The sequence below is a fragment of the Drosophila eugracilis genome, unplaced genomic scaffold, assembly GCF_018153835.1.
Source record: "Drosophila eugracilis isolate 14026-0451.02 unplaced genomic scaffold, ASM1815383v1 contig_1765, whole genome shotgun sequence".
NCBI classification, from domain to species: Eukaryota; Metazoa; Arthropoda; class Insecta; order Diptera; family Drosophilidae; genus Drosophila; species Drosophila eugracilis.
The window spans coordinates 6,720,244-6,731,270 of NW_024572605.1; the positions used below are offsets into that span (position 1 = coordinate 6,720,244).

Sequence of the window (11,027 nt, forward strand, 5' to 3'; positions counted from 1 at the left end):
CGGATACCGACATGGCCAAGCTAGCGTCGGACCCAAATGCCTCCTCCAACAACAATAGTTGCGAGGCGGTCAACAACAACCACAATGGACAGCATCAGAACGGTGGCGCCACCAATTGCCAGGCTCTGCCCCACACACCTGCGCCGGCCAACACGCCCCTCCACAAGGCCATCAAACACGACCTCTTCCCCGAGGTTACCTTCTGCAACCTTTCCGCGGAGGAGTTAGCGGATGGGGCAGGGCACAGCCGGGTGGTGAGAAGCAGCATCATAGCCCTCGACGACGGCACCCTGACCTGCCTGATGAACGGGAACGGACAGGTGAAGAAGCGCAAGCGCCTTATTTCGAACGAGTCCGGCGACTCAATCGACTCCAGCTCCACGGAGAAGAAAGCACCCAAAATGCCCGACGGCGGATACGGCTGGGTGGTTGTGTTTGCCTCACTGGTGGTGTCCCTTATTGCCGACGGACTGAGTTTCTCGTTCGGATTGATCAATGTCGAGCTGCTGGAATACTTTGGCGAGTCAACCTCTAAGACCGCTTGGATATCCTCGCTGTTCTTCTCCGTGCCCCTGCTGATGGGGCCAATCTGGTCCAACCTGGTGGACAAGTACGGTTGCCGCAAAATGACAATTCTTGGCGGTGTTGTCTCCGCCTTCGGATTCGCACTCTCCTCCGTGTGCAACTCCATCGAGATGCTAATGGTGACCTTTGGCATCATCTCGGGCCTAGGCCTGGGCATCGGGTACGTCACCGCGGTGGTGTCCATCGCCTTCTGGTTCGACAAAAAGCGCACATTCGCCACTGGGATCGGAGCCTCGGGTACCGGAATCGGGACCTTTGTTTATGCACGTCTCACCTCCTACTTAATCGAATCGTACGGCTGGCGGGGAGCCACGCTTATCCTTGGTGGCACCATGCTCAATGCATGCGTGTGTGGCGCCCTAATGCGCGATCCCGACTGGCTGATTGAGGAGAATCGACTGGAGAGCCGGTCTCAGAGCGTCACCACCTTTTCCAACTCCAGTGTTTGCCTGGAGGAAATTAAGAAACTACTGGACACTGGCATCACCAAGGAGGCAGTCTTGGACTCCCTAGTAACCAAGAACAACACGGAGGCAAACCAGCAGATTGACGATCCTCTGGACTCTGCCCTGAAGCGCTACCGCAGCGAGATCTTCCTGCCCACCTTTTTGAGCATACAGGAGCTGGACAGTATCTGCGAGGTGAAGAGCTTAAGCCGCCGCTCCCTTCGCCACAAGGAGGGTGCGGAGGCCCCGTCACGCGAAAACCTTCTGTCCATGTCCTCGGGTGCGGGCGCTTATCCCCCATCGACAGCCGTCATAGGATCGCCGGATGATACCTTAATGGGCGGGATCGCTCACGAGGCGGCGGAGGAGGCGAAAAAGACCTACCTGGCCTCTATCGAGACGCTGTCGCCGTCTGAGAAGCGATCTACCGGTGGAACACCCCTGGGATCACTACGCTCCTCAGATGAGGGCTACCTTACCCAAAAGCACGCCAGCTCCCGGTACTCGCTCAACGAGAACCTCTTCATGGCCAAGCACACGACACCATCGATCTCCAACCTGAAGGTGAACGGCCTGCGTCACAATTCGGTGGACATCCTGAGTGAGGACATGCACTGCTACTACTCGAAGGACGAGACTTTCGCCTTGCTAGAGCCAAGCAGGCGGGTCGGACCAACTGTTATAGCCATTCCGGAGCAGGAACAATCGGTAAACAGCGAACTGGCCACACGTCGTGCCCGTTTGGACAGCATAACCGGGATTCGGCGGCTGTCGCGCTCAAAGAAGCCCAGTCAACACCGATCTAACCTGCGCCGCAACATCTCGATCCGGAACTCCAATTTCCTCAAGGACATGCGCATCCACCGCAACTCGATCCACTACCGTGGGGCCATGCTGAACACTCACCGCTACCGTTTGCGTGCCTCCTCTTGTCCCAACATCTACCGCAACTCAATGACCACCATCGCCAAGGAGGAGGAGGATGTGAGTATACAGTGACCTTTACCCCGCCCTTATCGGCTGGTCGCTTGGCGACAGCCCCAGCTGGTTAATGCTCAAAGCTGGTTATCAGCTGCTCTCAGTCCTCTGAATGGTCGCCTAGTTGGACCACATGGGCGAACGTTCCTCGACTGATAAGGTGACCGCTCCGATTTCCGTAATGCCTACGTACAGCGGGATCATATCAGTTGAAGAACCTAGCCGGCTTTTTACCTTGAACTATCCCCTTTTGATTGAAAGTATTAAAAATTAGTCAGATATGACAAATTTTATTTTGTTATTTAAACTTTTAATTAGTTTGTTCATTAATTAATGCAGAACTCAAGCATTTTAATAACTTAACACTTAATAAACGTCCTAAATTGAGTCATTATTTTAGTAATACTATTTATTAAGAATAAAATATAAATGAGAGCATATATTATAACAACTTACTAAATTTCATATTCCTCCCGGCAGACCTGGTACGACAATTTCGTGGACACCATGAAGTCCATCTTTGACTTTTCCCTCTTTCTGGACATGAAGTTTGCGCTCTTCAATCTCTCCACATTGTTTTTGTTCATTTGGTGAGTACTTTTTTGGCAATATAAATATAAACAATATCGAAGGTCCCAAGCTGCGCACGAACCGTCGGCGAATGAAATGCTAAAATTAATAGATGAATGTGCCGCCAAGCCGTCAAATGCAAATTGTACATTTGCCAGAAGATGTCGCAAACAATTTTGGCAGCTGTTCGAAATCGAAAGGTGCTGGTTGCACAACAATGATATTGGCCAATAGCCGTGGAATTCCAAACAATAAGTTATCGAACCGCCTTTGGCAGTAGGGCTCAAGATCATGGTTTATCTAACCCCACGTCCATTAGATTTTAAGTGTTCCATCGATAAGGCAACTAGTTGGAATCAATTCAAACTCAACCTTGTCCAGATAATACTCTCCATTCTGAACAGTTACTAATCTATCCCTTGGCACGCTCCACAGGTTCATTATACCTTATCTTTACCTACCCGACTACATGAAGCAATATGATTACGATGTGAGCGTGAGTGCCGAGTTGATATCGGATGTCGGCATTGCCCAAACTGTGGGCATGATAGGACTGGGCTATCTGGGGGATCTGTCCTGGATGAACATTAACATATGCTATTCGCTGTGCATGTTGGGTAAGTTTCTGCCAGGAACCTTTCGATAACACATTATCACTAATATTAACCGAAATCCTTTCAGTGTGCGGAGCTTCGGTGTTCTTTATGCCTTTGCTGATGACCAACTACATTGGCCTGATGGCCATGTGTGTCATTTTCGGATTCACGTTTGCCAGCTCATTTTCGTTTACGCCCAGCATCCTGGTCAGTATTGTTGACCTGGACGATTTCACGTGTGCCTACGGTCTGGTGCTGCTGGTGCAGGGAGTGGGCATGATCGCAGGACCCCCCATTGCCGGCGTTATATACGAGCATACGGGCAGGTGAGTTCGATTAGATGTTAAATCAGTCGGTTTGTTAATAATACCGTAATCCTTTTTTCAGATGGGACGACACCTTCTACTATGCTGGCATATTTATAGCACTCTCCGGCGTCTGTTCGTATCTGATCGAGTTCTGCGAGAAGAAAGCACCTAAGGAGAGTGATAGTGATGTCTCAGAGACTAAAAAAGCTCAACTTTTACACTAGGTTACTTATAATACACTGTTGAATGCCGAAGGTGGAAGACAACTGGAGGTACTACAAATCGGAACAGTAGCCTGTAGCATTAAATGTTAACGAGTTTCTTATGTCAAATGGTGTTGCATCCATAAAATCAGAGCAGAATTGTAACTGAAACTGAGCCTATTTCATAAGTCTTAGCCAGTAAGCCTATACTTGACTTGACTAATCGTAGCTAAGTACCGATATACACCTAATATATAATTACCGCACTAGGGCAATTTACTATTCGCATCTGTAATCACACTTAGAAAAACTGTTCAATTTCAATCAATATCAATGCAGTGCATCACTGCCAGGTGCAAACGGGTCCCTCAATTGTCTTCTTTACAAAAAATTATAGAAATAGTTTTAATTGCCTTACATTTCGTACGAATATTAATTAAATACAATAAACAACAATCTATGTAACGTATGCAATAATACAAGCGACCATTTTCAATCGACCTAAAACTCACAATAAAGTCTTTGGAGCATTTGTTTTTAAACCAAACAAAAATAATGTACATCAAACGTCGCGGATCCCAAAAGTTTCTAAATTAACAAAAAAAAAACAACTGAGCAAACTAGGGTATACAAAATAATTATTGTTGAATTGAAAAATGTGTTTTTCACGATTTGGCAAAGCTTTTCTTAGGCGAAACACAAACAAGATTTAGAATAAAAAATACATTTATGTAATATCTTACAAGTTCAAGTATTATTACAAGGAATACAAACATATTTATAAATAGTTTATATCGTTAGCGGAAAAATCCTTTAAACAAAAACACTCTTCAAAAAATGAAGCAAACTTAGCCCTATAGCCTATAGCCTATAGCCTATATAGACTTATAGATAACAGTAGTTGTTGATTCCAATCACTTTAGCAAATATGTACATAAACGAAAATGAATCACAATTCTATATTATTTACAATTGAACAATTATCTACCGAAAGCCTATTAAGAAATAAAAAATCACTTGAAATTTAACAATGGGTATTGTTTTTTGGTTTTGCGTGTAAGAGATGGTAGAAACTAGAATATGAAAAAATACTTTTACCCCCGGATCTTAAAAGCAATTAAATTTTTGATTGATTCGTTATACTTTTTGTTACTGTATTGATTTTGAACTAAAATATTTTTATGAGTGAGATAAATAAAAAGGATAGAAAATGTTGAACAGGATTTCTAGCAAATAGTCAGTCAGACTTGGAAATGTTCAATAGACTTTATATTCTCCCAAAGACAAGCCACTATTCAATCCGCATTTTTAATATTTAGTATGTATATTTATTATTCTGCATTGTGTTGGGCAAATACAAATATTATAAATAATTTGATTTACGTTTACAGTTGTATCTTTCGTTTTGTCTGGCAATCGCCTTTAATTTAATATATAAACTTCGTAAAATACTAAATTGATCATTGAATCGCATGAACAGCATTTACGTGTTTTCACTGTTAATGCAAGTTGAGTGTGTAAATTATATAATCCCATTTCAGCTCGCATGTTTTGTATATTTTGTTAAAGTACTTTTTTCTTTTTCTAAGGTATGTATAAAGACTATAGCGGATTGCACAACAAAATATGAACAAAGCAAATGCGTTGAAAAGGAAACGTAAAAATATTCATATATGTAATTATGTCTTTATATGTATGTATAGAAGAGGAGCAGATACCCATTGCAAGAAAGGGGCGTGACGCAGCATGTCGGAGCTGGACCTCACTGAAAACGAATCACAATGAAAATTCACATAGTTTGAGTTTGGTTTATATATTACACATCATTTTGTTAAGATCCCAATGTATAACTATCGGTCTTTACACGAAGTAACTAGCAAACTAATTTCAATATACACAAAATACATGCATAAAACATTAATAAATGTTTCGATCAACTTTATAAAATTTAGAAATCACGCACGACACATTCACATACACAAATGTTGTAGGTTTTGGTTTATTTCGGATTTCTTTCCTTTTGGTTTCTTTTGGTAAATTAAAACGTAGCTGAACAAGGAGATGTGATTTCTTGTAGTTGCCTGATCTTTATGGTTTAACATTACGCTTAGTGTTTGAATGCTAGTTAAGTGGTAGCTATGTTTACGTGGTTAGTTACGGTTGAGATAGAAAACAAGAAATATGTCCCTTCAACTACCTTCTATTAGTTAGTCACTAAAGTAGCTTTTACAGAAGCGGCTACGTCTATCCCAGAATTGCAAACGGGCATCTGCGGTTTACTCCTAGCAGCAGCCACTGTTTGCTGCTCCAGCTGCTCCTCCGGCTCCTGGCAGCGATGGGTTTGTGGGCGAATGCTGTTGGCCAATCTTGATGCCGTTTGCCTGAGAAAAAACATTTGAACTATTAATTCAACGATTTTGAAAGCTAATTGCATCGTACTCACCTCATTGTTGATGTCGAAGACTCCTTCCTGGATCTTCTCGTAGATCTCCTTGGCCGTGTTTATGAACGCCTCCTCCACGTTAGCTGCCGTACGCGCTGACGTCTCCATGAACACAAGTCCGTGCTCTCTGGCAAAAGCCTCACCCTCCTCCTTCTTTACCTCGCGCCGCGAGTCCAAGTCGCTCTTATTACCGATCAGCATTATCACCATGTTCGAGTTAGAGTGCTGGCGCGCATCCTCTAGCCAGGTGGTGAGGTGGTTAAAGGTCTCTCGCCTTGTAATGTCGTAAACCAGCAGGGCACCGGCAGCTCCGCGGTAGTACGATCGTGTGATCGACCTGGTAGAAAAAATTAAATGTTTTTAAAAGATTTCTTCTCACTGATAATAAGAGGCCACTTTAAATTTAGTTGCCATTTATGCATCATTGGAAAGGCAAGTTATAAAATTGCATTAAATTTTGATTACTTTAGGAGACCTCTAAGAACTGCAAGTTATCTGCATTTGGAATTAACACTAAAAAATTATTCCTAAACTTTTAGAATGGTTTTTAGAACTCGATAAAATTAACACGATAACATTAACACTGTACGAACCTGAAAGCCTCCTGTCCAGCTGTGTCCCAGATCTGTAGCTTGATCTGCTTGCCGTCGATGGTGATCATGCGAGCTCCGAATTCGACGCCGATGGTCAGGTCGTGCACAGGCTGAAAGCGCTTGTCCGTAAACTGGAGCAGCAGACAGGACTTGCCCACGCCTAAGGAAAAAGCAAAAGGTTAGTTGGCGAGCAGGAGAAAGTTGAAATGGCTGAAAAACTGCCAACAGCTGTTGGGCATCCCAAAATGCAGAATGCTGATAAGCCCGTGGCTCTTTGGGGCGGAATCCCTCAATTACAGGGGGTGGTTGGGTGACTCAGCAGCAGGGTTTAGTGTGTGGGTTGAACCCCGCACCCCGGAAACTCCCATCTCAGTAAACGCCTGTATGCGTTGTTATGGTTTTATTGATTTTTCCTTCGGCCGCCCGACTCCCTCGTTATACTTGTGTAGACTCGTGAGTTCTCCGTTGGCATTTATCTCTTATTTTATTTCCAAAAATCACTAGATTAGAGCGACCTCTGCACCTCCGATACTCTTTGTTTTGTTTGCCAATTACAGATTGTTTCCCTAACAATGGCCAACTTTTCACTGGCCATTCCCTTTCAAAGGGGAGTCGCAGTATCCACTCACCTGTATCGCCGATAATGATGTATTTGAACAAGTAAGCGTAGGACATGTTTGCAGATAAGTGGATTACAGCAAGTTAGCTTTTGGAAAGTTCGATCTCGTAATACCACAAATAATACGCAATTCTTGTAAGTTTTCCAATCTGTTCGTATTTATGATGACTGGCTCCCGACAGTGTGGCCACTTTGCGACCAGGGCTAACGGAAGTACCAAAAACATACTAAAAACCGACCGATAGCGATATGACTGCGATAACAGCTCACTGACTCTGCCCAATCGATAGGCATATGTATGTATGTAGAATTTGTCAGAAATTTTCTCGCACAAAGCAAAGTGTTTTGGATAAACGCTATTTAATTGTTGTGAAATGCGCCAGCGCAAGTAGAATCCATTCAGATAACTACAGTGCAGGATCCCAAATCCGGAGACTCCAGTGGGGCAGGGACTGCGCTAAAATTCAGGCTCTGCCAGCGATTTTCTCCCCAAGGCGTAGGCACAGGCGTTGTGGATCATCGCGTCTCCGAGCAGGTGAAACATGAAGATGGCTGACGGCTCGACAATATTGCGTAGGAACCGGCCAGGCACAAAATCCAAGGTGAGTACTAACCATTATCCCAATACCGGAACCTCAACCAATTGACCACCTTCTAGGACTTCTGTCGCTGGCCCGACGAACCCCTTGAGGAGATGGACAGCACGCTGGCAGTGCAACAGTACATTCAGCAACTGATCAAACGTGACCCGAGCAACGTGGAGCTCATCCTGACCATGCCTGAGGCGCAGGATGAGGGCGTTTGGAAGTACGAGCATTTGCGGCAGTTCTGCATGGAGTTGAATGGTCTGGCCGTGCGGCTACAAAAGGAGTGTTCACCGTCGACGTGCACCCAGATGACGGCTACCGATCAGTGGATATTCCTGTGCGCTGCCCATAAGACGCCCAAGGAGTGTCCGGCCATTGACTATACTCGCCACACATTGGACGGGGCCGCCTGTCTGCTTAACAGCAACAAGTACTTCCCGAGCAGGTATGAGGGATCCCAGGCTATCTGGAACTAGCCACATAATGAGCAAAGTGTTTCCCACAGGGTGTCCATCAAGGAATCGTCAGTGACCAAGCTGGGCTCTGTGTGCCGGCGCGTTTACCGAATCTTCTCGCATGCCTACTTTCACCATCGTCGCATCTTTGACGAGTTCGAGGCCGAGACGTATCTGTGCCACCGATTTACGCATTTCGTCACAAAATACAATCTGATGTCTAAGGAGAATCTGATCGTGCCCATCAACGTGGGCGAGAACGCAGCACCTGGCGAAAGCGAGGCATAGACGCTCGCTTAGATCAGTCAGACTCTTATAGAACACTCATTCAACATACATATATTTATATTTACCAATAGCTTGCAGCTCGAGTGGGCTCACCCTGACAGAGAAACATGGACGGAGGAAACCCGACTCGAATGCAAATCTTGTATGTAGTTTAAATGTCAAATTCACATAGAGCTACATAACGATAACTAAGTAACAAGGGCAGACCCAGATATAAGCAGGCCCACTCAACATCGTTCGCCCCATCTGATCCTAAGTCAGCAATTATTCCGCAAGTTATATTACGATTATGTTTAACTCCTTATTTTAAATAAATTATATGTAGACACACGACCTTCTTGTGGCTGAACCCACATCAGAACCCCAAAAACCAAATTCCCTTTAAAAACTGGCAGCCAAAACACCAACAAAGCTGTACGTGACTAAAACGTGAACTTTACTATACAAAATTACTATATACACAAATTGCAATAAAAGAAGTACATACACACAACAAAGATGGGTTCTTGCCGCCTGAGAGACTTTCATCAAACGATATTTACTTCGAGCATGGGCTGCTTGTTCACAAGGCGTTCGAAGCCGAGGCGCGAAAGATCCAGTGTGGTGAACTTACCGTCCAGGATTAGTTCGGATATGGCTCGACCCACAGCTGGAGTTTGCTGAATGCCGTGCCCGCTAAATCCTGCCGCTATAAAGAGATTTCTATAGTGAGGGTGTCTCCCAATGATTCCGTTTGCGTCGAATGTATTGTGGTCGTAGTATCCCGCCCAACTGCTCTGGATTTTTACCGACTCGAAGGCCGGCACTCGGCTCGCCAGTGTGGGCCAGACATTCGATTCAAAGTAACCATGGTCCACATCTAGCGTTTCGCACTCCGGCTCTTCGTCTTCGCTGGGACTGCGGCCGCAAAGGAAGTTTCCACAGAGACCATCTCGCCGAAAATAAGTGCCATCTGGGTCGACCGTAAGAGGTGTAGCCACGCCCGGACAGTTCCGTCCCTGAGTGCTGTATACATAGACGTAACGCTTCCGAGGCTCCACTGGCAAAGCTACACTCAGGGAGCCTTCCTTTGCTCCCGGATTTCCGATGCCTGCCAAACGCGCAACCTGACCCGAATAAGCTCCCGCTGCGAGGACGCAAGTGTCGAACTTGACCGTGCGCTGTTTTCCGTCTCCGGCATCTACCACAGCACCAGAAAGGGCTCCAGAGTCATTCCACTCGAAACCCACCACCGAACCATTGGCAAAATTGGCGCCCAGGGCACGCGCTTTCTTCTTGTAGCCCATGAGCAGGGCCCACGGATCAAACCATCCTTCTTTATCGATCCCGTGACATCCCAATTCCACGTCATCCGTAGACAGCCACGGAAATCTGCGTCGCAATGCCTCTGGACCAAGAAGTTCATTTCGGGCTCCCAACTCGTTTTGCAGCTTTGAATTCTGTGACAGGATATGCGCACCCTTTTCAGAAGCCAGGATCAAGTAGCCGTTCGGCTGGTAACAAAGATCCACATCACCCAGGTGCTTCTGGCCGTTCACCACAAAGTTGTAGCCGAAAAGAGACATCTCTATGTTTTCAGCCAGCGAAAATTGCTGACGAACTCCACCCACAGAAAGCACTGTAGAGGCGCTGGTGTACTAAAAAAAAACAAAAAAAGAACTTATAATAAATCATCTTAATAACGAAATCAGGCGAACTATTATTTAAAGCGATTAAGAAAGGTTTTGTTCGTCTGGTATCTCCTTTAGTATTACATTTGAACAATTCAAGACAAGCGTAAATGTTACTCTTGGGATGTGCTTCTAATCACTAGTGATCTTAGTGATGTTAACTATCAAAATTCCGAATGCCAGCACGAACGTCGATTCTTTAACTATTACAAATTTTAGCATGGAATGTCAGTACTTACCCCAGCATCCCGCTCCACCACCAGGACGTTAAGCTTTTTACCAAGCTGGAGCGTCCGGGACTTAAGCCAGAATGCGGAAGAGGCTCCCATACCCCCTCCACCGATTATCAGGACATCGCAGCTCTCGGGAAGGACATCGCCTTGTGGTTTGCCACTCAATGACCGTAGCTGACGCAGTGCACCCGGTCGCAGAACTCGTCTCAGACACAACATTTTTCACACTAACCGGTGGCCTGCACATTCGTGTGATGATAACGCCATTGAAATCCGCCAGATTAGATTTGTGCAGCTTTCCGTAAGTACTTTGTGTGCACAGCAAATAATAATGGAATTACAGTAAAAGGTGCCTTAGTGAACTGCTTTAAAGGGATTTTAAGTACATCTTCTTATGAAAAATTAAGCTTGATTTTATAGATCCATCCTTAGAGTATTACTTAGGAAAATATA

The 11,027-nt window shown here is 45.1% G+C and overlaps 4 protein-coding genes across 6 annotated transcripts; 2 read left to right on the plus strand and 2 right to left on the minus strand.

Annotated features, from left to right (window-relative positions):
* The first annotated feature begins 9 nt into the window (after positions 1-9).
* Positions 10-4,714, plus strand: LOC108106391. Its single transcript, XM_017213399.2, has 5 exons — positions 10-2,015; positions 2,490-2,599; positions 3,015-3,196; positions 3,261-3,501; positions 3,563-4,714. Exons 1-5 carry the CDS (start codon positions 12-14, stop codon positions 3,705-3,707), a joined length of 2,682 nt encoding a protein of 893 aa, XP_017068888.1. The 5' UTR covers positions 10-11; the 3' UTR covers positions 3,708-4,714.
* Positions 4,715-4,991: 277 nt separating this feature from the next.
* Positions 4,992-7,548, minus strand: LOC108106401 (ras-related protein Rab-2A). 2 transcript variants are annotated; one of them, XR_001772396.1, is made up of 5 exons: positions 7,352-7,548; positions 6,723-6,882; positions 6,130-6,466; positions 5,884-6,067; positions 4,992-5,451 (listed from the first exon to the last, which is right to left on the minus strand). XR_001772396.1 is itself a non-coding variant. In XM_017213411.1 (4 exons), exons 1-4 carry the CDS (start codon positions 7,395-7,397, stop codon positions 5,969-5,971), a joined length of 642 nt encoding a protein of 213 aa, XP_017068900.1. In that variant the 5' UTR covers positions 7,398-7,548; the 3' UTR covers positions 5,484-5,968. The 2 variants fall into 2 exon arrangements, 1 of the variants encoding a protein (XP_017068900.1); XM_017213411.1 differs by lacking the exon at positions 4,992-5,451 and having other exon boundaries at positions 5,484-6,067.
* A 71-nt stretch (positions 7,549-7,619) lies between these two features.
* Positions 7,620-9,001, plus strand: LOC108106399 (MOB kinase activator-like 4). 2 transcript variants are annotated; one of them, XM_017213406.2, is made up of 3 exons: positions 7,620-7,943; positions 8,000-8,373; positions 8,422-9,001. In XM_017213406.2, exons 1-3 carry the CDS (start codon positions 7,884-7,886, stop codon positions 8,669-8,671), a joined length of 684 nt encoding a protein of 227 aa, XP_017068895.1. In that variant the 5' UTR covers positions 7,620-7,883; the 3' UTR covers positions 8,672-9,001. The 2 variants fall into 2 exon arrangements, with proteins under 2 accessions (XP_017068895.1, XP_017068896.1); XM_017213407.2 differs by having other exon boundaries at positions 7,621-7,943; positions 8,434-9,001.
* Positions 9,002-9,086: 85 nt separating this feature from the next.
* LOC108106395 (FAD-dependent oxidoreductase domain-containing protein 1) lies at positions 9,087-10,812 on the minus strand. Its single transcript, XM_017213403.2, has 2 exons — positions 10,581-10,812; positions 9,087-10,308 (listed from the first exon to the last, which is right to left on the minus strand). Exons 1-2 carry the CDS (start codon positions 10,791-10,793, stop codon positions 9,199-9,201), a joined length of 1,323 nt encoding a protein of 440 aa, XP_017068892.1. The 5' UTR covers positions 10,794-10,812; the 3' UTR covers positions 9,087-9,198.
* Positions 10,813-11,027: the final 215 nt, after the last annotated feature.

Excerpts from the sequence above, each read along its gene's own strand:
- LOC108106395 (XM_017213403.2), bottom strand. The coding sequence starts at position 10,793 with ATGTTGTGTCTGAGACGAGTTCTGCGACCGGGTGCACTGCGTCAGCTA. Across the intron at positions 10,309-10,580 it reads TGGTGGAGCGGGATGCTGGG|TACACCAGCGCCTCTACAGT; the intron begins GTAAGTACTGAC and ends GTTTTTTTTTAG.
- LOC108106391 (XM_017213399.2), top strand. The coding sequence starts at position 12 with ATGGCCAAGCTAGCGTCGGACCCAAATGCCTCCTCCAACAACAATAGT. Across the intron at positions 2,016-2,489 it reads TCGCCAAGGAGGAGGAGGAT|ACCTGGTACGACAATTTCGT; the intron begins GTGAGTATACAG and ends TCCTCCCGGCAG. Across the intron at positions 3,197-3,260 it reads CTATTCGCTGTGCATGTTGG|TGTGCGGAGCTTCGGTGTTC; the intron begins GTAAGTTTCTGC and ends AAATCCTTTCAG.
- LOC108106399 (XM_017213406.2), top strand. The coding sequence starts at position 7,884 with ATGAAGATGGCTGACGGCTCGACAATATTGCGTAGGAACCGGCCAGGC. Across the intron at positions 7,944-7,999 it reads GGCCAGGCACAAAATCCAAG|GACTTCTGTCGCTGGCCCGA; the intron begins GTGAGTACTAAC and ends ACCACCTTCTAG. Across the intron at positions 8,374-8,421 it reads AACAAGTACTTCCCGAGCAG|TGTTTCCCACAGGGTGTCCA; the intron begins GTATGAGGGATC and ends TAATGAGCAAAG.
- LOC108106401 (XM_017213411.1), bottom strand. The coding sequence starts at position 7,397 with ATGTCCTACGCTTACTTGTTCAAATACATCATTATCGGCGATACAG. Across the intron at positions 6,883-7,351 it reads CATCATTATCGGCGATACAG|GCGTGGGCAAGTCCTGTCTG; the intron begins GTGAGTGGATAC and ends CTTTTTCCTTAG. Across the intron at positions 6,467-6,722 it reads GCTGGACAGGAGGCTTTCAG|GTCGATCACACGATCGTACT; the intron begins GTTCGTACAGTG and ends TTTTTCTACCAG.